This window comes from Mustelus asterias, chromosome X, assembly GCF_964213995.1.
Source record: "Mustelus asterias chromosome X, sMusAst1.hap1.1, whole genome shotgun sequence".
NCBI classification, from domain to species: Eukaryota; Metazoa; Chordata; class Chondrichthyes; order Carcharhiniformes; family Triakidae; genus Mustelus; species Mustelus asterias.
In genome coordinates, this window is record NC_135834.1 from 13,353,405 (window position 1) to 13,381,258 (window position 27,854).

The following is a 27,854-nucleotide window of genomic DNA, read 5'->3' on the forward strand; positions in this document are numbered from 1 at the left end:
ATCTGAAGTGCTTTGGGGTGTGTTGAGTGCATGCTAAGGTGCCAGATAAGTGCAAATGGTTGCTTTCTTTTTATACCATATATATGTCAGCTGTGTCCATGGATACCAGTCCACTCCATCTGTTTAAAGATACAGTACTTTGCGTAAATATGTCACATGTTACAATGGGCTAACGGTGGATTCTGAACTCCACTAGCTTCTGTAACACATAATAGTTTCCATTTGTGTTTTCTTTAAGAAAAGCAATTGAAGCTGAAATCAACAGTGTGATAGAACATTTTCACACATAGTCAAAAGGTGAAAAATATATCTTGTGTGTTATCTCACAAGTTGAACAATACAGCTGTGGTACAACTATCAACAGTAGGATAAATATCCTGTTGTTTTCTTTGGTGCGTAACTCAAACATCCTGATCCAAATAGATTGTGATCTTATGTAAATGTAGAGTGAGACCAGCTGTAACCATTTACGTCAAATACTGATGGACTATGGTCAAATTAAAGCATGGTAAGAAGTGCTTTAAGATTTTTTGCGAGTACATCTTGACAACTGGCTCAGAATGAAAGTCAATCTTGTTAATTAAGGAAGGACAGGATCATGAGTAAAATAAAGCAAGCATTCCAATGCTCATTATACATTCTGGGTATATAAATGTATAATGGGCGAGATCTTACCACCTCGTTCTGCCTGATTTCACTTCGGTTACCATCTTACCAGCCATTTTTTCCTGGCGTGAACAGCTTCTCACCCAAAATGGGCAAGACATCAATTTGCATGTATTTGAATGCATTTCAATATAATTAGCGAGTGCAGCACGCAGTCGCTCCCCATCACTTACGTTAACTAGCTCGTCGGTCAGCGGTCACACCAGCGAGAATTACAGCTGATTTACATGTAAGTTTCAGGCCCAGTAGTGGCGAAGGTAAGTGAGGAAGTGAGTACCACTGAGCACCAACCTCCAGGATGCAGGTGGACATCTCAGCCGTGGCCATGGTGTGGGTTGGAGGGCTTACATGAGTGCTGTGGCTTGAGGGAGCTCGTGCTGGTCTGGGGTTCCAACCGTTGGGGGTCGACGCTGGCTTGGGGCTCCTGTTGTGTGCATTCCCCCTGCCCACTGAATGACCCCTGAGGGGTTGCATATGAGATCGACCCCTAACCCACTGATGTCACCATGGTTACCCTGCCATCTGTCTGCTGGACAGACTCTCTGGCTGACTGCTGACATCCCAACCCAGGCCCCCCGAACAGAAACAAGCAACACCTACATCATGCTGCTCCAATCAAGGGAGCTCTGCATGTGTTAACGTGGCTCCTCACACTGCATGGACTCTGCAGTGGTGCCTTCGATAGGAACTCATCTCGTGCTGGTCATGAGGGTGCTTCTCCACCATCTGTCTGAACTGCAAGCTGGAAGCCACTGAACCAGACATCCAAGTGGGTGCACCCATGCCTATGTTTCAAGCATTCCCGATGGGCACAGCCACCGTATGCTCTCCGTGCCCCCATGGTGAGGGTGCAGTGACTGTCGTCAACCCGTCGAGGTGGCTCATGGTACTGGGCCTCCCAGAGCAAAGATGGATTTCAGCATGGAGCCAATAGACCTGGCAGTCATTCTTGTGGCTGCAGCGGAGGAGGAGGAGGATGAAGGAGACGGCCATGCACTGCAAGGCCAACCTGGGCTAGAGACTGCAGCAGGAAGTCACTGGCTGGGGTCAGGAGACGGGCGCGCATCAGCCCAGGGCACAGAGGAGACAGAGGCCCCGGCAGTTCAGGTCTTACATGTTCTTGAATGAGCTGACAGATGCCATGTGCCGCCACAGGCTCTGGCTCAGCACCTATGTAATTTCCTTGAGGACCTGTCACCTCCAGGGACAGAGGGACACCCGCTCCCGGTGGCGATGAAGATTACGGCGGCCCTAAACCTTTACACAACCGGGTTCTTCCAAACCTCCAGCGGGGGCCTCTGTGGGATCTCCCAGTCCTCAATCACACAAGTGTGTCCGTGAGTTGATGAGTGCCCTGTTCGCCCAAGGAGGCCATGACATCAATTTCAACGTGGGCCAACCCAGCAGTAAGCCTGGGCTGCAGGCTTTGCCGCCATTGCCGGGATGCTGAATGTGCAGGGGGCTTTCGATTGCACACATGTCGCCCTGCAGTCCCCAAAATGTCAAGCATTGCACTTCATAAACAGGAAAGGGTTCCACTCCATGAATGTGTAGATCATGTGCGACCATAAGATGAATGTCATGTGCATGTGTGCATGCTACCTGGGGAGCGTGCACGATAGCTTCAACTTGAGGAGCTCTGACATCCCCGGGGTCTTCAAAGACCTGTCCAGGCTGCCAGGATGGTACATTGGGGATAATGGCTCCCTGCTAAGGGCTTGGCTGATGACGCCAGTGCGGAGGCAGAGACCAATGTGGAGACCCATTTTGGAGACCCATTTTAATGAGGCCCATACTGCCACCCGGTCCATTGTCGAATGGTGCATTGGGCTGTTGACGATGCGGTTCGACTGCCTGAACCTCTCTGGCGGTGCCCTCCAGCCCCCTATGGGTCTCTTGTATCGTGATGGTCTGCTTGCATTCCCAACCTGGCGCAGCAACGGGGAGGCTTCATGGAGGAGGAGGGCGACCAGGTGGATGCCCCTGAGGAGGCGGGGGCCCATGCGGATGAGGAGGCGGCCTAGGAGAAGCTGGGGGCTGGAGGACATGTGGTGGCAAGGGTCCAACAGGGCAGCGAGGGAGGCACTAATCGCCACAAGATTCTACAGTTAGGGGGCATACGATCCACCACCTCCTATGTGCATCCCTTGGAGCCAGCAACCACCCTCTCCCCTCATCTCTTGCCCACACACCCGCCTGGGTCCCATTGACATCACACCAGGGGGATGGGCCTGTGTTGGCCGTGTTAGCGAGTTACTGGTTCAGACAGGAGGGTGATGATGACTTGCTATGTGGCACACTGTGATGCAGCCCCGGAACCACATGTCTGACTCCTACCTGTTCTATGACCGCACACTAGCGCCTGGGCCCACGTCTGAATGAGGGTCGGGGGCTCAACTGTCCAGTTCAATGCTCTGGGTGTGGGTTGGGTTGTTCCAGGGTCCAGCGGGAGCTGGGGATGCCATGCCAGGTTGTGTGACACAGTGAGACTACCAGGGCACCTACTGATGGGACAGTTTGGGATTAGAGCTTGGAATCCCATGCCAGTTAGGGGTCTGACACAGGCGTTGGGAAAAGGGGATTGCATACTTGGTGGGCTGAAGGGCCTCTCCTGTGGTGAACAACACTCTGAGTCCTTGTGGGTACAGTCATACCTGTGGGAGGCGAATCACAGACAGATTAGTTGGGTGCAATAACATTTATTGGTGCAATAACTTAGGCGTGAGCTTGCGAGAAAGATTCTAAGTGCTAAATGAGTGGAAAAAGGGGAGATAATTGCACTGGTTATTTGAGCAAGCTGCGAGTTGTAATCTTAGGGATCTTAGTGCAAAAAAAGAGCCAGGATGTGATTCTCACCAGTAGGGGGAGTAGTGCAGCCTAATCTCGCTGGTGAAGCTGGCTGCTGAGCTCTTGGTGTGCCATTGTGCAGCTGCCCTGATCACCCAGTGTAATGACAGATCTCGTTTAACCCCGCCCCCCCAACCCCCAAAACAGACATAGGGAACACCCCCCTCCCTCCCCAGACCCAGACATCGGGACCCATGACCCCTTCCCCCCCTCTGATCACCACCCTGCAGAGTTCCCCCCATCCCCGATTGCCATCCTGCAGAGTTCCTCCCTTCCCACGCCCCACTTTGGAGCTCCACATCTCTGCCTCCTCCCCTCCTCACTCCTGTCAGGCCCTGGCACCCAGTAGGCACTGCCAGGCTGGCATTGCCCAGAGGTCACTGCCCAGTGGGCACTGCCAGGGTGCCCAGTGGGCACTGCCAGGCTGGCATTGCCCAGAGGGCACTGCCCAGCCCTGCTCCAGACCACCTAGGGGTTGCAATGGCCTCAAATCCCACTGGCGAGGCATCACGTCTGGTCTCTGCCGACGGAGACTAGCTGCGATTCTTGCTGGTGAGGACCTTGACTGGTGAGCAAGTAAGTGCAAGTGAGTCCTGGACGATAGCGTTCGGGACTCACTAATGACATTTAAGTAATGTCATTAATATTGAAATCAGCTTCGTGCCCTTGCTGTGTGCAAAGCTAATTTAGCCGGCAAAACAGTGCTGGTATGATTGGGAGAGGCGAGAAACTGGGCACAAAACAGATTTTTCGCTTTTCACCTTATCTTATCCACCTCCCACCCCACCAACCCCCCACTCCCACCCCGGTTTTTAGACTGTTTTGACACTTAAAATTTTTATGGGAAGATCGCCCCCACATAATCCACTGTTAATTTCCTTAAAACGTACGCTGAAATGATAAAGGCAATCACTGACAGATTAGTTTCAAGAAGGTGGCTCACCACCACCAAGGGCAGTGAGGAATGGGCAACAAATGCTGGCCATGCCAGTGATGCTCACATTCTATAAAAGGATTTATTTTGTCTAAAAAGGTTTTTTTCCTAATTTTGAGCCCGCACTGTCCATCTGCGGGAATGGCGGCATGTACTCAAAATCCAGAGAGCACAATATGTGCCAACGAGTTTCCGAGTTCTGATCTTACCAGCCCCTCACTGGTGGAGTGGCGTGAAACATGTATGGAAGGTGGAAAATGGAAGGCCAGCCAGGAGTGCATTGGACTAATCAAGTCAACTGATAGCAAAGGCATGGATAAGGGTTTCAGCAGTAGATGTGCAAAGGCAGGGGCAGAGTTGGGTGATTTTACAGAGGAAATCGTCTTAATGCTGGTGTAGAAGTTCAAATGTGACGCAAAGGTTGTAAACAGTTTGGATCAGCCTCACATATGAATAAAATCCATTCAGGTTTTATTAATTACATTGTTATGGTTTAATGTTAAGTACACTGTTAAACCAGTGATGAGTATAGGAACAATTACAAATGGGGATAGCTGGGACACTGGGAGGTAAGTAGTGTTGATTGTAAGCTATGTCAATAAACTCTGTCCAGCAAACAAAGGCAATGTTTGGAATTTTCTGGCTATTCTTGCCGGCAGGATCTTCCAGTGCCGCTGACGACGAACCCCCATCACGGGTTTCCCAGTGGCGGGGGTGCAGAAAATGGGAAACTCTGTTGATAGTATGGGATCTTCTGATCCCGCTGCTAGCCAATGGTGGGCCGCCTCCACCGCAGTGAAACATGCCATGGGGGCACGCGGAAAATTCCGCCCAATGTGTATTTGTTTTAATTTGACTAAACGGCATGGATCATATTAACAATATCCACTTGGGTGAGGGATGATGATCTGCATCAGTGAAGCTGTAACCATGGAAGAAGTCAGTATCTTCAAGGCAGAAAGAAATTGGGAAAAGAATCGACATTCTGGATGGAATTTTCACAAAACAAATGTCTGCTACGTGTTTCTCTCCAGAGAGACTGATTGGTTTTCTCTCCAGATCTTACGACACTCTGCCAAAAAAAAATCAAGGGGGTGTGTTTCATGCCGACATACAGGGGAACAGGGCCTCAACCTATATCCTCCGAGGACTCGTCTGAGCTCTCTGGGGCAGGGTGTGTGGGGGCTGTGATGCCAGATAGCCCCGGGGCGTCCGGATCTGTCCCTGCAACACAGGACACAAGGTTAAGTGCAAGGGAGGGAGAGGAATCTGAGATGCAAAAAACTTGATTCACATTTCTCCATTGAACTTAGAACAAAACACAAAGAAGATTACATCACAGGAACAGGCCCTTCGGCCCTCCAAGCCTGCAGCGACCATGCTGCCCATCTGAATTGTAACCCCCTACCCTTCCGGGGACCATATGCCTCTATTCCCATCCCATTCACGTATCTGTAAAGACACCCCTTGAAGGTCACTCTCGTATCTGCCTCCATGACCTCCCCCGGTAGCGAGTTCCAGGCACCCACCACCCTCTGAGTGAATAAACATGCCCTGTACATCTCTTTTAAACCTTCCCCCTTGCACCTAAAACGCATGCCCCCTAGAAATTGCCTTAAATTGAGTGGAGGATTGACAGGTGCTCACTTCTTGACTTCAGCCTGACCTTGCTGTTGCTGACGGCCTGGATCTCCCCTTCCCTGGACAGCTCCAGCGCCCGCTCTTCAAAGTGGGTGAGGACGCAGAGATCTGGCTCACCACCCCCTGTCTTCGCCCTCTCTTAGGTGTTATGGTCAGTCTTCTCCTGTGGAGACAAAAGGAGCCATGAAAGAAATGATGGTGTGACTGCAGAGTATCAGGGGGTGGCCCTCAGAGGGCAAGCACAGTGCTACCCTTAGGCGGGGGGTGTGTGGAAGGAGGTGCTTGGGGGTCAGGGGGTGGAAGTATGCAGGGTGGTGTGGGTGGAAGGATCTGGGGTGATTTGGGGGAAGATGCCAGATGGGTACAGCACTCACCCTTGCTGCCCGGATGAGGCCATTGACCTTCTTGCGGCACTGCTTCCCTGTTCTGGTGGCCAGTGTCATGGCACTGACCGAGGCGGCAACTACCTCGTAGGCCGCACTGCCGTCACCCCCCCTGGGTCTGCATCCTGCTGGGGGGAAGAGGATGTCCCACCTCGCCTCTGCCGCGTCCAGCAGCCTCCCAAGGTCGCCTTCAGTGAATCTGGGTGCTGGTCGTTTTGTCATTTTTTTCCTGCACTGCCTGCCTGCCTGTCCATCCTTGATGTTTAATGGAACTGCCCCTTGTTATGGCAGATCAGCTGCAGGCAGTTTGGCAGAGCATTCCAGCAAGTTACATGCTGTTTGCTTGTTAGCATTGAGGGGAAGGCAAGTGGGCATTTGCAGGTGTGCTGATGGGGAGGGTGGTGGATCAGTGCCTCTATGATGATTGAGGGCAGGGGAGAGAGAGGGAGTTGTCATGCAACCATCAGAGTCAGGGGGAGATGGGGGGCCTTGTACAGGTGGGTCTGGGGTGGGGGGGGAATGTGGGGGATCACTCTGCCTGAGATGAAGGGGGGAGAATCACACTGCCTGTGATCGGTGGGGGTGGAAGGGGGGCCGCTGCCACTCTCCCTGCGATCGCTGTCGGGGGAGAGGGGTCCACTGCCACTCTCCCTGCAATCGCTGTGGGGGGAGAAGGGGCAGCTGTCACTCTGCCTGTGATCGCTGGGGGAAGGGGGGCCACTGCCACTCTGCCTGCGATTGCTGTGGGGGGAGAGGGGGCAGCTGCCACTCTGCCTGTGATCAGTGCGGGGAAAGGGGGCAGCTGTCGCTCTGCCTGTGATCGCTGGGGGAAGGGGGGGTCGCTGCCACTCTGCCTGCGATTGGTGGGGGGGGAGAGGGGGTCGCTGCCACTCTGCCTGTGATCGCTATGGGGAGAGAGGGGGCATCTGCCACTCTGCCTGTGATTGCTGGGGTGAGGGGGCCACGATCGATCTGGGTGGCGAGGGAGTGGGGGGATAAGGGGGTCAGTAATGTTGGGGGGGGCAATGTCCGTGGGGGCCAGGGGGAGGCATTATCTGGCCTAGAAGGGATGTGGCAGGGGAGCAGCATTCTATTTTATTTCTGCGCATGCAGATGGGAGCTGCAGGGTTTCAGGCGCGTTAAGCCCCGCCCACAGGCTCCTGCAGCGCGATTTGGAATCGCTGATATTTTGGCAGGCAGAATGCATATGGGGGCGCCTCAGAACCGGCCCAGAAAATGGATCTGAAACACTCCCAGTTTCAAGTCCGCCCAGCACTTAGGCTGCTATTTTACCATTTTGATTCTAAGGGGCAATTTAGCAGGGGCAATTTAGCACGGCCAATCAACCTAACCCGTACATCTTTGGAGTGTGGGAGGAAACCGGAGCACCCAGAGGAAACCCAAGCAGACACGGGGAGAACGTGCAGACTCCACACAGACAGTGACCTGAGGCCAGAATTGAACCTGCATCTCTGGCGCTGTGAGGCAGTAGTGCTAACCACTGTGCCACCGTACTGCCTTTAAAACCTACCTTTTTGGCCAAGCTTTTGATCATCTGACCTAATCATAGAATCCCTACAGTGCAGAAGGAGGCCATTCAGCCCATCGAGTCTGCACCGACAACAATCCCACCCCAGGCCCTATCCCCACACCCCCACAATTTACCCCGCTAATCCCTCTAACCTACACATCCAGGGACACTAAGGGGCAATTTAGCATGGCTAATCAACCTAACCAGCATGTCTTTCAGACTGTGGGAGGAAACCGGAGCACCCAGAGGAAACCCACGTAGACATGGGGAGAATGTGCAGACTCCACACGGACAGTGACCCAAGCCGAGAATCGTACCCAGTTCCCTGGAGCTGTGAGACAGCAGTGCTAACCACTGTGCTACCGTGCTGCTCCAAATCGAGGCCCTAAGCTCCAGAATTCCCTTCCTAAACCTCTTTGCCTCTTTAAATCTCTTTCCTCCTTTGAGACACTTGTTAAAACCTTTCTCCTTTACCAGACCTTTGGTCATCTGATCTGTTATCTCCTTAGGTGGCTCAGTGTCAAATTTTGTTTGATGACTCTACTGTGAAGCACTTTGGGACATTTTACTATAATTACAAATGCTATACAAATGCAAATTTGTAGTTGTGTCATTAAACCTTGATGGTCAGTGTCGGCAAAATCTTTGACCATAGAGAGCACCTTAGCCATGCCTGATCCCCTCCTCATGCATGGGAAACTCAGGCTGATGTTTTTTCCTCCTACTTAATCCAGGAACCCTGAGGCTAATTGAGGCACCCAGAATGCTGCTGCTTTGGTCGACATCAGCTAACATAGGATAAGCCAGAGATCAAATCTGGGACCTTGTTGATCTGCACGGTTCAACTATCCAGCAGATAAAATTGTTGAACCGTTAAGGGAAAGGGAGACCAGTTGAATTCCTTAGATATTAAGGTATATGGTAGAAGAGCATGTGTTGTCTCCACCACTAAAGAACTTTTGCTTACATGTATCTTGCTTACCAGCAGATGGCACCCGGGCTTTGTAATATTTTTGAAAGTGCAGAAGACATCCAGTGACAAGCCAGTGCTTTCTGTGAAAGTGGAGTGCAGATGGATTGCTCAATTCTAGTGGAAACACATATAGTATTTGGAGGACAATTAATATGGACACATAGGGTGCTATTTTACCATTTTTTTCTAAGTGCTGGGCAGCCTTGAAACTGGGAGAGTTTCAGATCCGTCTTCTGGGCCGTTTTTAGGCCCCCCCACATGCACTCTGTCTGCAAAAATATCAACGAGTACGATTCTCACTGCAGAAACCTGTGGGTGGGGCTTAACGTGCCCAAAACCCAGCAGCTCCGATCGGAGCCTCCAACTGCGCATGCACAGAGAAAAAAAAAGAATGCTGTTCACCTGCCACATCCCTCCTGAGCCAGTTAATGCCTTCCCCTGGCACCCCCACGGACACTGGACCCCCCCCCCACAACATTACTGACCCCCTTATCTGATCACCCCCCTGCCACCCAGACCGATTCCGGCCCCCTCCCTCCTCCCCCCCACCGATCGCAGGCAGAGTGGCAGCGCCCCCTCCTCTCCCACCCACCCATCGCAGGCAGGGTGATTCCAGCACCCCCCCCCCCCCCCCCCCCCCCCACCAGTCATAGGCAGAGTGATCCTGGCCCCCTCACCCCGCCCCCCCCAGCGATCGCAGGCAGAGTGGCAGCAGCCCCCAACTCCGACCCACCTGCACAAGGCCCCTATCTCCCCCGACCCCGATCACTGTATGGCACCTCCCTCTCTCTCCCCTACCTCCAATTATCACAGAGGCACTGATTCCCCTCCCCCTCCCCCACCCAAGTGCTCACTTGCCTTCCCCTCAATGCTAACAAGCAAATTTCATTTAACTCACTGGAATGCTCTGCCAAACTGCCTGCAGCTGATCTGCCGTAACAAGGGGCAGCTCCATAAAAACCCCAAGGATGGACAAGGAGGCAGGCAGTGCAGGATAAAATGTCCAAGAGGCCAGCACCCAGGTTCACAGAGGGCGATCTCAGCAGGTTGCAAGATGTTGCAGAGGCGAGGCGGGACACCCTCTTCCCCCCCCAGCAGGATGCAGACCCGGGGGATGACGGCAATGAAGCCTGGGAGGCAGTTGGTACCTCAGTCAGTGTCATGGCACTGGCCCCCAGAACAGGAAAGCAGTGCCACAAAAAGGTCAATGGCCTCATCTGGGCAGCAAGAGTGAGTGCTTAACCCCATCTTGCATCTTCCCCCAAATCACCCACAGATCCCCCCATCCCCAGCACCTTGCACGCTTCCAGTCCCTGACCCCAAGCACCTCCTTCCTCTCTCCCCCCCCCCCCCCCCCCCCCCCCCCCGCCAAGAGTATCACTGCGCTTGCCCTCTGAGGACCACCCCGTGATACTCTACAGGAGACACACCACCATTTCTTTCAGGGCTCCTTCTGTCCCCACAGGAGAAGACCGACCATGACACGCGAGAGAGGACAAGTGAGCACCTGTCATTCCTCCACTCAATTTGAGGCAATTACTAGGGGCATGGGTTTAAGGTGCGAGGGGGAAGGTTTAAAAGAGATGTACAGGACATGTTTATTTACACAGAGGGTGGTGGGTGCCTGGAACGCGCTGCCGGGGGAGTCGTGGAGGCAGATATGAGAGTGACCTTCAAGGGGTGTCTTTACAGATACGTGAATGGGATGGGAATAGAGGCATATGGTCCCCGGGAGGGTAGGGGGTTACAATTCAGATGGGCAGCATGGCCGCTGCAGGCTTGGAGGGCCGAAGGGCCTGTTCCTGTGATGTAATCTTCTTTGTGTTTTGTTCTAAGTTCAATGGAGAAATGTGAATCAGGTTTTTTGCATCTCAGATTCCTCTCCCTCCCTTGCACTTAACCTTGTGTCCTGTGTTGCAGGGACAGATCCGGACGCCCCGGGGCTATCTGGCATCACAGCCCTCACTGCGGCTCCCGCCCATCCTGCCCCAGACACCTCGGACGTGTTCTTGCAGGATATGGGTGAAGGGACCTCTGAGGGTGGCACCGTTTTGGCATCAGCTTCCACGTCACAACTCACCATCCCAGATACTGACACATTGGTGGGTCCATTTAGTGGTGAGGCTTCTGGGTCACTCTCTGGTGAGTATGACACATCTGATAATGTAGATCAGGTGGAGGAGGGAACGTCCGAGGCCTCTGGTACATGGGGGCCTGCCGGAGGCGAGGACTCAGCTGGCCCCAGGCTACATACTGGGCCTCTGAGATTACTTCTCCCTCAGCTGCTGGAGATGCAGCAACAGAGCCAGGGAATGCAGGAGAGACTGACAGCCACACTGGACCGATTGCAAGGCTGCTGGGACGAGTCCCAAAGGTTTCAGCTGGACCAGCTATGGCCTGTCTTGCGTGGTTCCCAGGCCAACACTGCAAGGGTGGCGTCCGCGGTGGAAAGCCTGGGACAGGGAATCCTCACCATAAGTGGCAGGCTCCAAGTGATGGCCGAGTCACAGCAGGCCGTAGCTGAGTCCCAGAGGGCCACAGCTGAGGGACTCAACAGGATTCTTGAGGTTCTGCGGCCCATGGCTGAGAGGCTCAAGAGCTTGCACGAGACCCAGCGGGACAGCGCTGAGACACAGCGGGCTACGGCAGCAGCTCTTGAGAATGTGGCCCAGTCACAGAGGGCCATGGCTGAGGGGTTGCAGAGCATGGCCCAGTCTCAGAGGGCACTTGCTTCTACCGTTGACTGGTGGCCCCCAACTCTGGTGGCCATCGCAGAGGGCTCGACCACCAGAGGGTAGGACGCAGGTGGTCCTCCAGAACTGGCAAGGCCAGGTGATGCTGAAGCTTCTGGAGCTCACTGCAGAAGCACTGCCGTCCCATGGAGTGATCCAGGGGCCCACAGGACGCCCAAGGGAGGAGGAAGGGCTCGAGCCCATGCCGGGGCCTTCCAGCCAGGAGACTGTGGCTGTGGCTACATCTTCTGACTCCCCCGCCCCTCCTTCCTGACACCGGGGCATCTCAGAGGCAGCCGGATGAAGAGGGTGTCATGGAAATGTCCCAGACACCTGGAAGCCGGCCATGGCCCTCAAGGTCCAGGCCTTCCAGAGGATGCCCACCAAGCGCATCACAGGCCACGGGGTGAGATAGGCAGCTGGCTCCCTCCACCTCCGATGTACATTCTGGGGAGACACAAAGACGTAGTGGTAGGCCACATAAGGTTAGGAAGTTATAGTTGCACTAAGATGGCACGGCTGAAGGGCTGCACTAGTTAGATAAATTTTTACGCACCTTAACGTTTTCCGTTCACACGTTTTTATGTTAGAACTTATTATTTACACCGTTTTATTGTAATCAATAAATGTTTTTTCACCACCCACCTGTGACTAATTTGTCTCAGATTTTCCTCGAACAGGAATCCTCTTCCCTTGATGGTCACCGGAGAGATCCTTCATGTTGATGTCAGTTGGGGAGGCCCCTCATTGCTGTGCCACTGACAAACTGAAGCCATTGGTTCCCCAGAACCCACGAGTGATTCCTTCCCCTCCCCCACCCCACCCGCCCCGGGCCCTCTATGGAGGTTCACTGATCCTTCACCCACGACACAGACGTGAGTCCAGGTGCCAGCGTGCATGCGGTGCTCAGGTAGGGGTCAGACTAGTTTGCACCAGGGCATCATCATAATGGTGCTTAGCAAGTCGTCATCACCCTCTTGCCTGCCAAAAACTCGCCAACACAGAGTACCCAGGCCCACCACTCTGGTGTTACAATGTTGCAGGAGATAGTAGGATTTTGGGGGGGTGGAATGGAACCCACATGCACAGACACAGGCCCCTAGTTAGCAAAGCGCCTGGTGATCAGGGCCTCCCTAGCCGCCCTCGCATGCCTCATTCTAGCTGCCAGTCTTCCAGTGCCTGGGTGGTGTTGCTCGGCGTGCTCATCCTGCTCCTCTTCCTCCTCCTGTTCCTCCTCCTCCTCCTCCTGCTGGGTGGCCTCCTCCCCAGCGATGCCCGGCTGGTCAGCCTCCGCATTCACCTCCTCCTCCAATATGTCTCCTCTCTGCTGCTTCAGGTTGTGAAGGACACAGCACACCACCACAATGCGGGAAGAAATCAGGGGGCTGTATTGTAGGGCACCGCCAGAGCGGGCCAGGCACCTCAACCGCATTTTCAGAAGCCCTATGCACTTCTCCACTATAGAGCGGGTGGCTACATGGGCCTTATTATACCGGGCCGCCACACAGGCGTCATCAGCCAAGTCCGAAGCGGGTAACCCATGTCACTCACGAGCCATCCCTGCAGACTGGGCTCCTCCTCAAAGGCCTCCGGTATGTCTGAGCTCCTCAGAATAAAGCAGTCATGCACGCTGCCGGGGTGACTCGCGCAATCGTGCGTGATGTTTATCTTGTGGTCACAAACCAATTGGACATTTAGGGAGTGGAACCCCTTTCTATTGACAAATCTTCATGGATTCTGCAGCGGGGCCTCGAGGGCGACGTGGGTACGGTCGAAGGCCCCCTGCACATTAGGCAGCCCCGCAATGGCCACGAACCCTGCAGCTCGAGCTTCCTGCTGGGCCTCCTCCAGGTGAAATTTAATATACTGGCCAGCCCGGGCATACAGGGCATCCGTAACGTCCTTGACACAGGCGTGGACAGCTGACTGTGACATGCATCTTTGCTGGGGGTCTGGAAGGAGCCAGTGGCATAAAAATTCAGAGCTCTGAGAATGGGTGCCCCCGCCCTGAGGTGCCACATCCTGCAACAAGTGGCACAGGTGTTGCACTGTCTCCTTTCAGAGCTGTTGGTGGCACACAGTGTCCGACATTTGTTCAAACGACACTCGTGTCGGAAGTGCTGGGGTCTCTGCTCCCTCCTTCTCCTGCCCCCCCCCACCGCCCCGGGTGAATAGCGGCCACCTGCTGCCTCTGGTGGCCCTCACCTTCTACTCCTGCGAGTGGTAAGGCCTGGGCCTCCTGTGCCCGTAATTCATCCTCCTGCTCCTCCTCCTCAGCTCCAGCAGCAACCAAAAGAACAGCAAGATCGATTGGTTGCATCGCAAAAGCCATCTCGTCACTCTAAAGGGAGGGGGTGGATTTGGAGAAGGAGAGAAGCACATGGAGAGGTTAAGGAACTCTGCTTGCCCCTTGCCCAGCAACTCTCACTGCCCATACTGCCAATTCCCCCCACCAACACAACCCCCCATTCCCCACCCACACCCCCCCCCACCCACAGCCCCCCCCATTCCCCACCCACACCCCCCCCCACCCACAGCCCCCCCATTCCCCACCCACAGGCCCCCACCAACACAGACCCCCATTCCCCACACACAGGCCCCCACCCACTCCCCACCCACAGGCCCCCACCAACACAAGCCCCCATTCCCCACACACAGGCCCCCACCAACACCCCCCCCCCCCCCCACTCCCCACCCACAGGCTCCCACCAACACACTCCCCCATTCCACACACACAGCCCCCCCACCAACACAGCCCCCCACACCCACAGGCCCCCACCAACATCCCTCCCATTCCCCACCCACAGACCCCCACCAACACACTCCCCATTCCTCACCCACAGCCCCCCACCCACAGGCCCCCCACCAACACACACCCCCATTCCGCACCATAGCCCCTCCACCAACACACCCCCCCATTCCCCATCCACAGTTCCTCATTCCCCACCCACAGCCCTCCCACCAACACAGCCCACCCACCATTCCTCACCCACAGCCCCCCCACCCACAAGCCCCCACCAACATCCCCCCCATTCCCCACCCACAGACCCCCATCAATACACACCCATTCCTCACCCACAGACCCCCACCAACCCACACCCCCATTTCCCACCCATAGCCCCCATTCCCCACCCATAGCCCCCCATTCCCCACCCACAGCCCCCCCACCAACACGCCCCATTCCCCACCCACAGGCCCCCACCAACACAGCCCCCCCATTCCCCACCCACAGACCCCCCACCCACAGGCCCCCACCAACATCCCCCCCATTTCCCACCCACAGACCCCCACCAACACACCCCCCAATCCTCACCCCACAGACCCCCACCAACACACACTCCCCATTCCTCACCCATAGCTCCCCAACAACACACCCCCCCATTCCCCACCCACAGGCCCCCACCAACACACCCCCATTTGCCACTCACAGCCCCCCATTCCCCACCTACAGGCCCCCCACCAACACCCCCCCCCCATTCCCCACACCCCCCACCAACACACACCCCCCATTCCCCACCAACAGCCTCCCCATTCCCCACTCACAGGCCCCACACAACACAGCCCCCCCATTCCCCACCCACAGCCCCCCACCAACACAGACCCTCCCATTCCATACCCACAGCCCCCCACCAACACTCCCCCATCCCCACACACATCCCCCCACCAACACAGACCCCCCCGATTCCATACCCACAGCCCCCCACCAACACAGACCCCCCATTCCATACCCACAGCCCCCCACCAACACACCCCCCATTCCCCGCCCACAGCCCCCCACCAACACAGACCCCCCATTCCATACCCACAGCCCCCTCACCAACACACACCCCCATTCCCCATCCACACACCCCCACCAACCCAGCCCCCATTCCCCACCCACAGCCCCCCACCAACACAGCCCCGTCATTCCCCACCCACATGCCCCCCACCAACACAGCTCCCCCCACCATCTTCCCCCCAGTAGTGAGCACAGACATTGCTGCTTGAAAAGTTCTGAGGCTGCAGCAGTGAAATTTCCAAGGGCTTTGTGCACATCCTTCAGCTGGAAGAGTGCTGAGTGCACTAGGACCCAGCAGTACCCACAAGACCCGAGGTCAGTGCTGAGACCTGGGTCTGTGCTGTGAATCAGACTTCAAACACCCTGCTGAGCAACAGCACCCCACCCCCAACACACTCGCAGAGCCCTCCCAGCCTGAAACGGACCATGGCCACCACGAAAGGACCCCTGTGAGCAGCACGGAGCTGTCCGATGGTAGGCACTTACCTCCTCACTAACCCTCACTGATGGAACGCCCGAATCAGAATTTTATCGAGCATGTCTGTTCCAGGACGATTCCCAATTGGGCGAACGTGGTGGTAAACGCAGACGTGCCGGTAAAGTGAGGCGTGCAGCTCGTTAATTGTATTGAAATCCATGCAAAATTATTTAAATGGTTGCGCCCGTTTTGGACGGGTTCCCGATTGCAGCCATTTTCGGGCCTTGGTAAAGTGTGAGCCGGTGCGGAGGTGGGCACAGATCACGCTCCTTGCCTCACGCCAGTCTTTACCAAATTTGTATGCCCAAAAACGGGCGCAACTCGATGGTAAAATCACCCCCACACTGTGCATTTAGTTTGCGTCATGACCAACAAAAAGTATTGGCGCTTTATACAATCTGATATTCATATGTACTGTTGGTGAAGCAATTTGTTCTGATGCTACAGACAAAATGTCCAAGCAAACATATTTGAAAAATTATACACAGTGATATGTAGTTCATGTTAAACTGTTACCTAAGTGTTGCCTTGCTGGAGTATGGTGTTGGCTTGCACATATTGCTCGGATACTTTGGACCATGTTTTTTATTCACATTGTCATTAGGTGAATAATTTTGGCCGAGAAAATTTATGACATTGAGCAGACTCAGTTCTGATGTAAACAGGATAATATATACAGATGGAAAGAGGAAATGACCAGATTGTTTGGAATTGTATAATAATCACAGGTTTAAACTCTATTTTCTTACAAGATTAATTTGGCACAGCTGACAAATAGACTAAGCAAAATAAAAGTTACAAAACAATACAGTTAATTCCAGACAGATGTAAATAAAGAATTCTAAAATGTAAAACCACTTCCCATTCACCTTATCCAAGCATGACATCAAAATACAGAATCTTTTTTCAACCATTCTGTGTGTTCTGAAAAAATCTGTTCCATTGATCGACACAGTAGTTCTCGTCAATCCATTGTCAAAATTGATCTCGAAGCAACACCACCTTTCAGTGTAGTAATGTAAGATTTTAATTTAGGATCAGTGAAGGGATCCCATGTCAGTGCATTAGATTTCTATCCATTTGTGATCAGATTTTTATATTTTTCTATATTTGTGATTTACTTGCACAATTTTCCAGTAATAAAAAGCATGGGAGCAGTTTCCCAAGGGTAGCTGACACCGTCTTTTGGAAATTTAAACAGAGTTCCTAGCAAGAACTCTGATCTTTTTCATGTTTAATTGAGGAAATGTGTCTCACTCAGAACTGGATGTTGGACAGCGGTCAGCTAACACAGAGGCAGTAGAAGATTTGAGAGAGGTGGTGGTGAAGTCAAGCTGCATATCATTAAGGTACAAATGGAACCTATGGTTGTGTTTTCAGATGCTGTCGTTGAGGGGCAGCACGTGGATGAGATAGGAGGGAATCCAGGATAGGTCCTTAAAGGAACTGCAGAGGTAACCGTGCATAATGACAAGAGAATCCATTGCAGGAAACTCTATACCTATGACAGGATAGGTAAGTGTGAACCAGGTGAGGACAGTCCCACTTAGCTACATGAAAGACTTTGGAGGAAAATTATGTGATCAACTGTGTCAAAGCTTGCACGTCCGCCGGCATCTCCACATCAAAGCTTGCAGACAGGCCAAGAAGGGCGAGGAGCGAAAGTTCATCCTGATATCTGATTAGAGATGTCCAAACATGGAGTTGTGAGGAAGATGGGCATGGATTTGGAAAGTGACAATACATTTAAGGACTTTGGAGTGGAAACTGAGGTTGGGAAGGTATTAGTAAAGTTGGGGGTGGTTAATTTGCTAATAACTTGAGAAAATGTCAACATTCAGCACTTTGAATTGTCAGAAGGGAAATGTCACTCAGGTTTGCTTGATGTCAATGTCTGGACAAATGTTGTAAAGGAAAGATAATTGTTTTGCTCATTTTGCAGTCTGTTAGCAAAGATTTTAACACCAAAATATTTACCAATTATAGCATAATTGAAATATGTTGGTGCCCATTTTTTCCATGTCTGTCTCAAGCATTTTGGGACGTTTTTCTAAATGGAAGAAAGACATTTGTTTATAGAGCACCTTTCACAACCTCAAGAAGTCCTAAAGTACTTTACAGTCTCTGAAGTACTCTTTGAAATGTGTTCACTGTTATAATTTAGGAAATGCAGCAGCTAATTTGCGAACAATTTGCTCCTACAAGCAGCAATGTGTAATGATCAGATAATTTATTTTAGTGATGTTGATTGAGCGATAACTATTGATCAGGATACCAGGGATAGTTACCCAGTTCTTCTTCAAAATAGTGCCATGAAATTATTTACAACCACCTGAGGGACCTTGGTTTAACATCCTGTCTGAAAGACGGCATCTCCAACAGTCCAGCACTCCCTCAGTACTGCACTCAGAGTGTCAATCGAGACTTTTGCGCTTGTCTCTGGAGCTGTCTGAAACCCACAACCTTCCTACTCGGATGTGAAGTGCTGCCCACCGAGCCACAGTTGACACAGTAAGGCACTCTATAAATAGAATCATATCCCTACAGTGCACAAGGAGACCATTCAGCCCATCGAGTCTGCACCGACTCTGACAGAGCATCTTACCCAAGCCCTATCCCCATGACCCCACATATTTACCCCGCTAATTCCCCTAACCTATCCATCTTGGGACACTAAGGGACAATTTACTATGGCCAATCAACCTAATCTGCACATCTTTGGAGTGTGGGAGGAGACTGGAGCACCCCGAGGAAACCCACACTGACACGGGGAGAATGTGGAAACTCCACACAGACAGTCACCCAAGGCCAGAATTGAACCTGGGTCCCTGGTGCTGTGGGGCAGCAGTGCTAACCACTGTGCCACCCACAAATCATTGTTGTTGTATTAATGAAAAGCCTTAAAAAGTCAACCTTCAATTAAAAATTTCACTAATAAAAATGAAAGCCATCTTAAAACTTCAGATTTAAAATGTATTAAAAATGTATAATTTGCTGTGTTCAATATAAAGACTCCCACCTACTGCTTATTTTCAGAGTTGGCCTAGGCTCCAAAGCAGATGTTCCTGTCAGGTTGGTGTTAATTGGTAGGGTGAATCTCCTGTTTGGGAGAGGAAACATCTTAACCTGCCAACTTAATAGTGTTGGTGAATGAATTAAATCTGGGCAATTGTAAATAAGAACCCTGGGTGATCACATTCATCTGACTATCTTGACTTAAACTGAATGCTACCTCTGTAGGGTGCTTTAATACACATGAAGCATAAAAACTCCAGGTAAGTTAAAGAATAATGACCAATGATAGGTAGTTTAAGGTGCACAATTTTAGCGAACTTGTACTGTATTGGAAACAATCATAATGTGAAAAACCAGTTTACACTGACACTTTGTGAATGGTTCTGCAGCTTTAACGTGTCTGTCCTTGCTTGTTTTTTGCAAGTACTTCATATGCTGCCTGGATCTCAAGGAATTGTTGTTCTGCTTCATCTAAATTATGTCTGTTGTGGTCAGGATGCCAGCGTTTCACCAGCTCTCTATAGCTTTTGTTGATCTCTTCTAAGGTTGCTTCCTCGTGTAATCCCAACACCTGAATTTTTAAAAAAATGACAAATACTCATTTAGAAATATGTAACTCAACAAGGCCTGTATGCAGTCTAAGCTATGCCATTGCATTACTTACAATCACCTTTTGTCCCCTACAAAACTAAGGAGGATCTATCCAGGATTAGGAAAATGGCACCACACATACTTTATACTTTTTCTTAACTTCAACAAGAAGATGCCAGATGTTTCACCCAGGGACACATCTGAGCGAGGGTAGTTGAAATTCTTCTTAAAAAATGGGAGAATGACTCTTCTGTGATTAACAGTTGACCAGAAGAATGTACATCTTTGAAACTGCGATTTGAGAAAATTTGTCTTTTTTAATGGACTGTTTATCGCAGAGGAAAATACGCAGGCGGTTTTTAAAAGAACTACGGTAGGTCGCAATCAACAAGATAAATATTTAAAATATACTTACCTGTGAATGAGGAGCAGGAGGACTTCTCTTAGCCCCACATTCGAACCACATGGGCACTGCCAGCCCCTGCTTCCATAGTAGCCACCAGATCATCGCTGCTACCCACAGTCCCACAAAATGGGCTCCTGCCCTTTCCCAATCCCAGCCTTTGCTCACCACCCACCCTGTCCAATTGCATTATCCACCTGATATGATCACTATACCCCTTGCTCCCCAACATCTTGAGGTCCTCTTAAAATATTTACCTGATGCCAGTTCCCGGCATTGCAGGAGTCTGATTCCCAGCTCCATAATAATCAGGCTCAAGGCCCAGTATTGTGTGCATTTCAGGCCTATCCATTCAGGTGTGCTTGAATTTCTAGGCTTTAGTATGAAGTCGGTAAGAATGTTGGGGAGGAGGTGGAAGAGCAGATAGAGAAGTGAGGAAGATACTGCAGTCTGGATCAAATAGAATTATTTGTTTATAATTACCTCATAAGCTAACCTTTCTCTTTCAGTCCTTATGGCGGAGATAGATGCAAGTAGCTTTTCCCACTCATGACTGTATTCATAGCTTAATCCAGCCCCACCAATAAACAGCTTCCATGTGTGGTATGGAAGGAGGAACGTGGACTCAAGAACACCACTGAGCATTGGGAATATTCGGACTGAGTCTAGAATAAGGCTGATGGTGTCCGCGATGTATGTAACTGTGACTGTGGTATTGTGGAAGACACAGTAAGAAATTGGCAATGTGAAAGCCAGCCAAGCTAGACCTAGTCTGTAGAGTCGCACGCTCAGGTTGTCTTCTGTGTGACCTGGAGTCTTGTAGTGACGGTGTTGTATAGAGGTAATACTGGCAACAATACTGATGGGTATAGTTGCAATGGGTCTTCCATAGAACACTGGGGATGTAATGAATGAAGCCATTATCGTTGTCTTTAAATTGGAGGTTTCCTCACCAACATTGGCTACAAGGTGAACGCCCAGTGTGACTGCAAGTGGTAATGCCATGATGTAGAAACTATTTAATGATGATAGACTTATAAGAGCAACAATACCAAAATAAACCCCAACTGCAATTTGGCCCAAAACACGGACAATGCTTATTGATGGTTTTAGATCTCTTTTTCTTTGGATCTTGCTGTGGTGCATGTTTGCATTTTGCACATACTTTGGTAGTCGCCAAAATTCCCTAATCCATCCTACTCCAAATCCACCAAATGTCACCATCCATAGTAATGCATGACTGTCTCTTCCAAGGTAGATGTGATGGAGACCCAAAGGTCCACCAAATGACCAAAGGACATAAGTGATCAGCAGACTCTTTGCCATCTTCAAGGTTGAAATGAGATACCACCAAATGCTGCTATTGAGACTCGCTGTTTGCTATGGATTAGGGAGTTTCTATTGCAGTCTCCTTTTAATAAGTTAAAAATTCATCAGATGATATGATGGATCAGTCCATTATTATTGTTTGAGTCCATTTTTGGAGCATGTCTTTAGCCTAGATTTTCATTTTATCTGATCTGCAGAAAGTGAATAAAAACAAGAATTTACCACTGAACTTATGGTCAGAGCTACATATGTTCCTTCCAGAGTTAAGGAAATTCTTTGACAACATCCCAAAATACACAACTTGTTGCTAAATATTTTTTTGACCAGTCTCCAGTAGAACCCATCACTATGTTTAAGAATTTTTAGACCAAACTACTGAGAAAACCACGTAGAATTGTTGTATGCTCAGGCTGGAGCTCATACATCTGGGAGGTGATGGCTCGTGGTATTATCGCTAGACTATTAACCCAGGAACTCAGCTAATGTTCTGGGGACCCGGGTTCGAATCCTGCCACGGCAGATGATGAAATTTGAATTCAATGAAAAAGATCTGGAATTAAGAATCTACTGATGACCATGAAACCATTGTCGATTGTCAGAAAAAACCATTTAGTTCACTAATGTCTTTTAGGGAAGGAAATCTGTAACTCCAGATCCACAGCAATGTGGTTGACTCTTAACTGCCGTTCAAGGCAACTAGGGATGGGTAATAAATACTGGCCAGCCAGCAACGCCCATGTCCCATGAATGAATAAAAAAAACTCTCCTTTAGAGAGTGCCATCCTTGCATAAATCAAGACATTTTGGTCACAGTTTGACAGAGCTCATGTTTTAGGAGTTCTAATTGTTTCAGGGATACTGTTGAAATTCAGTTTGTTAAAATCACACAAGTTAGCAGTACAGAGCATTGGTAAAATTTCCACTGCTTTTTCAGCCAGGAGTGCTTATCTATCAGGGTGTTTGCTCACAGTGTTATCTGAAGCTAAGTGGGCAGAACCCCTGCCCATAGTGATGGATAAACCCCTCCAGGTTCCATTATTGAACCATGCTGGCTGGTTAATCATCAATTGGTTTCGATAGAGTACTGTAGACCGTCTTGGCTAGGAATCAGGTTACTGAGTCTGCCATAGAGAGTTATCTTGGTTCTGAACTCCCAGAAGGAAAAAACAGTAAAACAGGGAACTAAGAATGCTGGCCTGAACTGGTCTTGTATACTTTAAATGGAACATCAGTAAAATAAGAATATTAGTCCGAACTGTTTCTTTCCTTCTGGGCTTTGACTCCAAAGATATCCTGTATACTTTACCCACCTCAAGGAAATAATTATTCGTGAGTTTGATCCCTCAATAGGCAGATTGCAGGTTCACAGATCACCTCATAAGCAGCATGGTGAGTGTACAACAACCATAAAATGTAAGAGTACGTTCCCACCATCCTCCTGACCACAATGTGGACGTGAACTGTACTCCACCATTTGGAGCAATGATGCAACTGTTCCCTCAGAAAACTCGATTATAAATACGTTTTTTCTTTGCTGCAACATGTTACACAAAACAAGATTCTATTACATTGCTGCTGCTTACAGATTTCTCTGGTTTGCAATATACAATTAGAGTGCTTGCCTGAAAAAGGAACCGATTTCAACATAACATTACTGTGCCATCTCAGTGTGATCTGGATTCCGACTTAGCAGCATACAGCTTTAAACAGCAGATTCCCAGGCAGATTTGTCTCAGGAGTTTATGAAAATGGTTGGCTTACAATTTTAAGAGAATAAATTTACCCTTTTCAAGCATAAACTTTGTCTTATTTCATTTGCATAAAGATGACAAATTTAAGAACATTTATTAGAAAGTCTCAAGAAACCAATGTAGTAAGAGAGATAACTTTAAAATAAAGAGGTATTTTAGCATATGCTTACCATGCAATGGAGTTAGTCTCTGATTAGATCCAGAGGACTTTTGCCCTCTGAGGACTCACCCTGTGTTGACTCAGAGTCGTTCATTATTGCGCAAAATTACAATAAACTCCAAAGTAGCATTTTACAACAGCTGAGTTGAATTCACTGACGGTAGAATATTAACTCACAAGGTACTAATGCTAAAGACACTATACAGGTGAATGAACAGAGCCAATCTCAATGATAATCCTAATTAGTGTGACCTTCAAACCAAGTCAGAAAATCAAGGCAATTCAGATGTAACCTTTGATTTAAGTTTCAGTTTAAAAGAAATTGCATTTTGAGTGCAAATGTTGTTAGTGCAAGAACAAAAATCATCTATTTAAATATTAAGTAAAATTGACATGCTCATTCGATGTTCGGAGATGAGCAGTAAATCATAGCCTTCCTGGATAGCAGATTTCTGAAGTTTGGCCTCATCTATTTTAGAGCACCTTTGTTTATCTCTACTCTGGGTGGATTGTTACATCAAGTTATTTAAAATCTAAGATCATCTTGATGGTTGAATTTCCCTGTCATGCGATACCTATCAAAAATGGGGATTGGGAAATGCAATCAGTTAAAACGTAGTCCTTTCATCAATGACACTTACATTCAAATCCAGCACAGGCAGAGGAGAAACAGATTAACATTGATTAAATCTTTCAGCAGCACACCAAGCCTATAGCAATGATACAGTATAAATGTTTACCATCACCATCATTACCATCATTACCAGCTGAAAGGAGAGGGTGGTATGGCGGCAATGTCATTAGACTAGGCATCTCCACATCATTAGACTAGTAATCCAGAGGCCCAGGCTAATGCTCTGGGGAAATGGGTTCAAATCCCACCATGGCAGCTGGTGTAATTTAAATCACGATATGTGACTCCAGCCCTCCCCTCTCCCCCAAGCCTCCCCTCGATCTGACCTGATTGTTGTAACATGGAGTTGTTCGCTGCTGCCATATGTTGTATAGTGGATTCTTTAGATGTCTTCAGACATGTATGCTTAAAAATGAACCCTTGATTGGTAATCTTTAACTATTTACAGATCCAAGGTATGGTCATGCATGGCACTGTCTCAGTGCAGGCAGGCTGCTTACTCAGTGTTCTGTTCTAGACTGTTCTCTGAGTCTCTTACTGTGTGACTCGATACATCATATTCTTCAGTCCTATGTTAACCCTTGCTCTGCCAAGTGGCTTTACATTACAATGGCATGCAGGCAATAGCACAATATCCCCTTTCTTCTCTGAAGGAATCTTTCCTTTCCAATAGAGTATTACAATACAATATTTACTTGCTGTGCCTGCTCCCCCATCTTAAGTCTCTGAGATTATTAATTCAGATGATCTTGAGGCTTGACAGTTCTTCCACATCGCGGTCTGTCAGATTTGGAGGAGTGGTAGTCGTACTCTCTGTTTCTGATGTTTGCCTATCTACATTTGATTCACTTTTTGCCCTTGATTTGAGGTCATAGAGGTTTACAGCATGGAAACAGGCCCTTCGGCCCAACTTGTCCACGCTGCCCTTTTTTTTAAAACACCTAAACTAATCCCAATTGCCCACATTTGGCCCATATCCCTCTATACGCATCTTACCCATGTAACTGTCTAAATGCTTTTTAAAGGACAAAATTGTACCCACCCCTACTACTACCTCTGGCAGCTTGTTCCTGATACTTACCACCCTCTGTGTGAAAAAATTGCCCCTCTGGACACTTTTGTATCTCTCCCCTCTCACCTTAAACCTATGCCCTCTAGTTTTAGACTCCCCTACCTTTGGGAAAAGATTGTGGCCAAACGGGCCATCTAAAATGGCGATTTGTAAAGCTGTGGGGCAATTGGGCAAGAACTAAAACGGCAGGCTGCAGTTTAAAGACAGAGACAAATAGGCTGCAACCCTGACGAGTGAATAAACAGGATATGTTTCATCTCCAGGATGAAAGAGACTTTCTGGTCACACTGGGTTGTTTCATCTCCAGGATGAAAGGGACTTTCTGGTCACACTGGGTTGTGTACCAGACATGAGGGCGCTGTGACCCCTTGTTTGGGGGGGAAGGTGTGCCTCCAGCACCTACAGGCATGGCCGTTGGGTACACACCCAGAGATCGGTGTGGCAGCACCTGATTGGACTCTTATCGATCAGGGTGATCAAGCCCTGATCGATTGATTGACAAGAATCAGGAGACCGCCCAAAAGGACACAAAACCAGGGAGGGATAAAAGCTGCTGCACAACAGAAGACGCTCTCTCTCTCTCTCGCTCTCTCTCTCTCTCGCTCTCTTTCTCCCTCTCTCTCTCTTTCTCCCTCTCTCCCTCGCTCTCGCTTTCTCTGACCCCACGAACAAGCTACAACACCGGTGAACATCGCCAGCGACGACCAGCACGAGGAGAGCCACCACACCCGAGAAGGAAGGAAGACCAGAGCCAGAGTGCCAGACCAGACCAAAGGACCAGACTACACAGACGACTACCGAGACCAGCGCACAGATAAAGGCCAATATCTGCTTGGGTACTTGCCAGTCACGCAAAGTTAAGTCAAGTTCTTGTATTGGACTTGAACTTTAGTATTTTCCTGTAAGATAACTTATCGTTGGTTGGGTGGGTGATTATTGATTGTGTGGGTTTAAATAAATATTGGTTGTACTAATAAGACGTCTACTCGTAGTTATTTGTCCACCGTATAAGGGTTAAAACAGACTGTGTGGCAGATAAGAGGCAACAAGATATTGACTATCTAACTGATCTATGCTCCTCATTATTTTATAGACCTCTATAAGATCACCCCTCAGCCTTCTACGCTCCAGAGAAAAAAGTCCCAGTCTATCTAGTCTCTTCTTATAACTCAAACCATCAAGTCCCGGTAGCATCCCAGTAAATCTTTTCTGCACTCTTTCTAGTTTAATAATATCCTTTCTATAATAGGGGACCAGAACTGTACACAGTATTTCCAAGTGTGGCCTTACCAATGTCTTGTACAACTTCAACAAGACATCCCAACTCCTGTATTCAATGTTCTGACCGATGAAACCAAGCATGCTGAATGCCTTCTTCACCACTCTGTCCACCTGTTACTCCACTTTCAAGGAGCTATGAACATGTACCCCTAGATCTCTTTGTTCTGTAACTCTCCCCAATGCCCTACCATTAACTGAGTAAGCCCTGCCCTGGTTCAATCGACCAAAATGCATTACCTCGCATTTATCTAAATTAAACTCCATCTGCCATTTGTCAGCCCACTGGCCCAATTGATCAAGATCCCGTTGCAATCGGAGATAACTTTCTTCACTGTCCACTATGACACCAATCTTGGTGTCTTCTGCAAACTTGCTAACCATGCCTCCTATATTCTCATCAAAATCATTAATATAAATGACAAATAACAGTGGGCCCAGCACCGATCCCTGAGGCCCACCGCTGGTCACAGGCCTCCAGTTTGAAAAACAACCCTCTACAACCACCCTCACAGAAACCAATTTTGTGTCCATTTAGATACCTCACTCTGGATCCCTGGAGTTGCATGTCTCTTTATTAATAACTTGTCTGCTTTTTTCCAGACATTGTGGGTTTGTCTCATTTTTTCTGAAAGGATTGTGCGCTCCATTCATTCCTAGAGTGGACTCAAATTTTCTTCTGTGGCGTCCACCATGTTCTTTCTGGATGTTTATGCTTTGCAAATGGAACCGTCATTTCCACTTGTTAACAATTGTTTGCTGTTTTAATTTTAAATCATTTTGCAAGCTTATGAATCATTTCATTCAGCTCAATGGTTCTCAGCATGTCTGAGACATCCAGTGCCTTTTCTTCTTCTGGTGCTTTGCGTCTCACTGTCAGATTTACATTTTCTTAGCTCATTCTTGTCTCTTATTTCTCTGTCAGCAACATAACTTTGTCCTTGTCATTCATTTTGGATTCACTGTTAGCCAGCTCTGTCTGTGGCAAAGTCTAAACTTGTTTCAGTTCTGTAATTGTGCTATTAATGGCTTCATTATCCGCTCGCAGCTTGGAAAGTTCTATGGATTTTCCTTGCAGTGACTCCTCTTTTCCATTCAACTGCTGCTTCAGCTGTTCATTCTCTTGTAGCTTTTGTCTTCCTCCTGGAATATTGAATATTGTTGAGTCTTCTCTGCCAACTGGTTCTTCAGTTTGATCTGGGTGACATGAAACTCTTTGTAATCTTTCAGAGGAATAAATCCTGACCTAAAGGATTCTTGTAGTATGACGAAGATGAGATTTCTTAATATTTTTCACAATAGCATTGTCATATACTCATATACCAGGAAACAAGCTTGTGTGTGAGTATGGGTGTGACTGGTTTAAGTAAACTGGAGACAATTAGACAACAAAGGTCAAAACATCAATACAGGAGGTATGAAGGCAAGCGGTTGAAATGGGAATGAATGGGGGGAGGGGGCAGGGGAGCAACTTGACGGGGAATTTACATTGGGAAAATAAGGGAAGTGATTTTAAAATTGACTGTTGGATTTCAAAGGAAACATGCGCATTTGGGAGATTGTAAATGCGTGAGACAAAATAGTAAGCTTACTTTATAAACATAGTAGCCATAAAGTATTAAAAAATAAAGGTTGATCAGTTCTGGGGTGAAGGACTT

The 27,854-nt window shown here is 49.3% G+C and overlaps 1 protein-coding gene across 1 annotated transcript; it reads right to left on the bottom strand.

Moving 5' to 3' along the window:
- Positions 1-16,585: 16,585 nt before the first annotated feature.
- On the bottom strand, positions 16,586-23,308 carry dnajc22 (DnaJ (Hsp40) homolog, subfamily C, member 22). Its single transcript, XM_078201108.1, has 3 exons — positions 23,223-23,308; positions 20,456-21,492; positions 16,586-19,549 (listed from the first exon to the last, which is right to left on the bottom strand). Exons 2-3 carry the CDS (start codon positions 21,296-21,298, stop codon positions 19,370-19,372), a joined length of 1,023 nt encoding a protein of 340 aa, XP_078057234.1. The 5' UTR covers positions 21,299-21,492; positions 23,223-23,308; the 3' UTR covers positions 16,586-19,369.
- Positions 23,309-27,854: the final 4,546 nt, after the last annotated feature.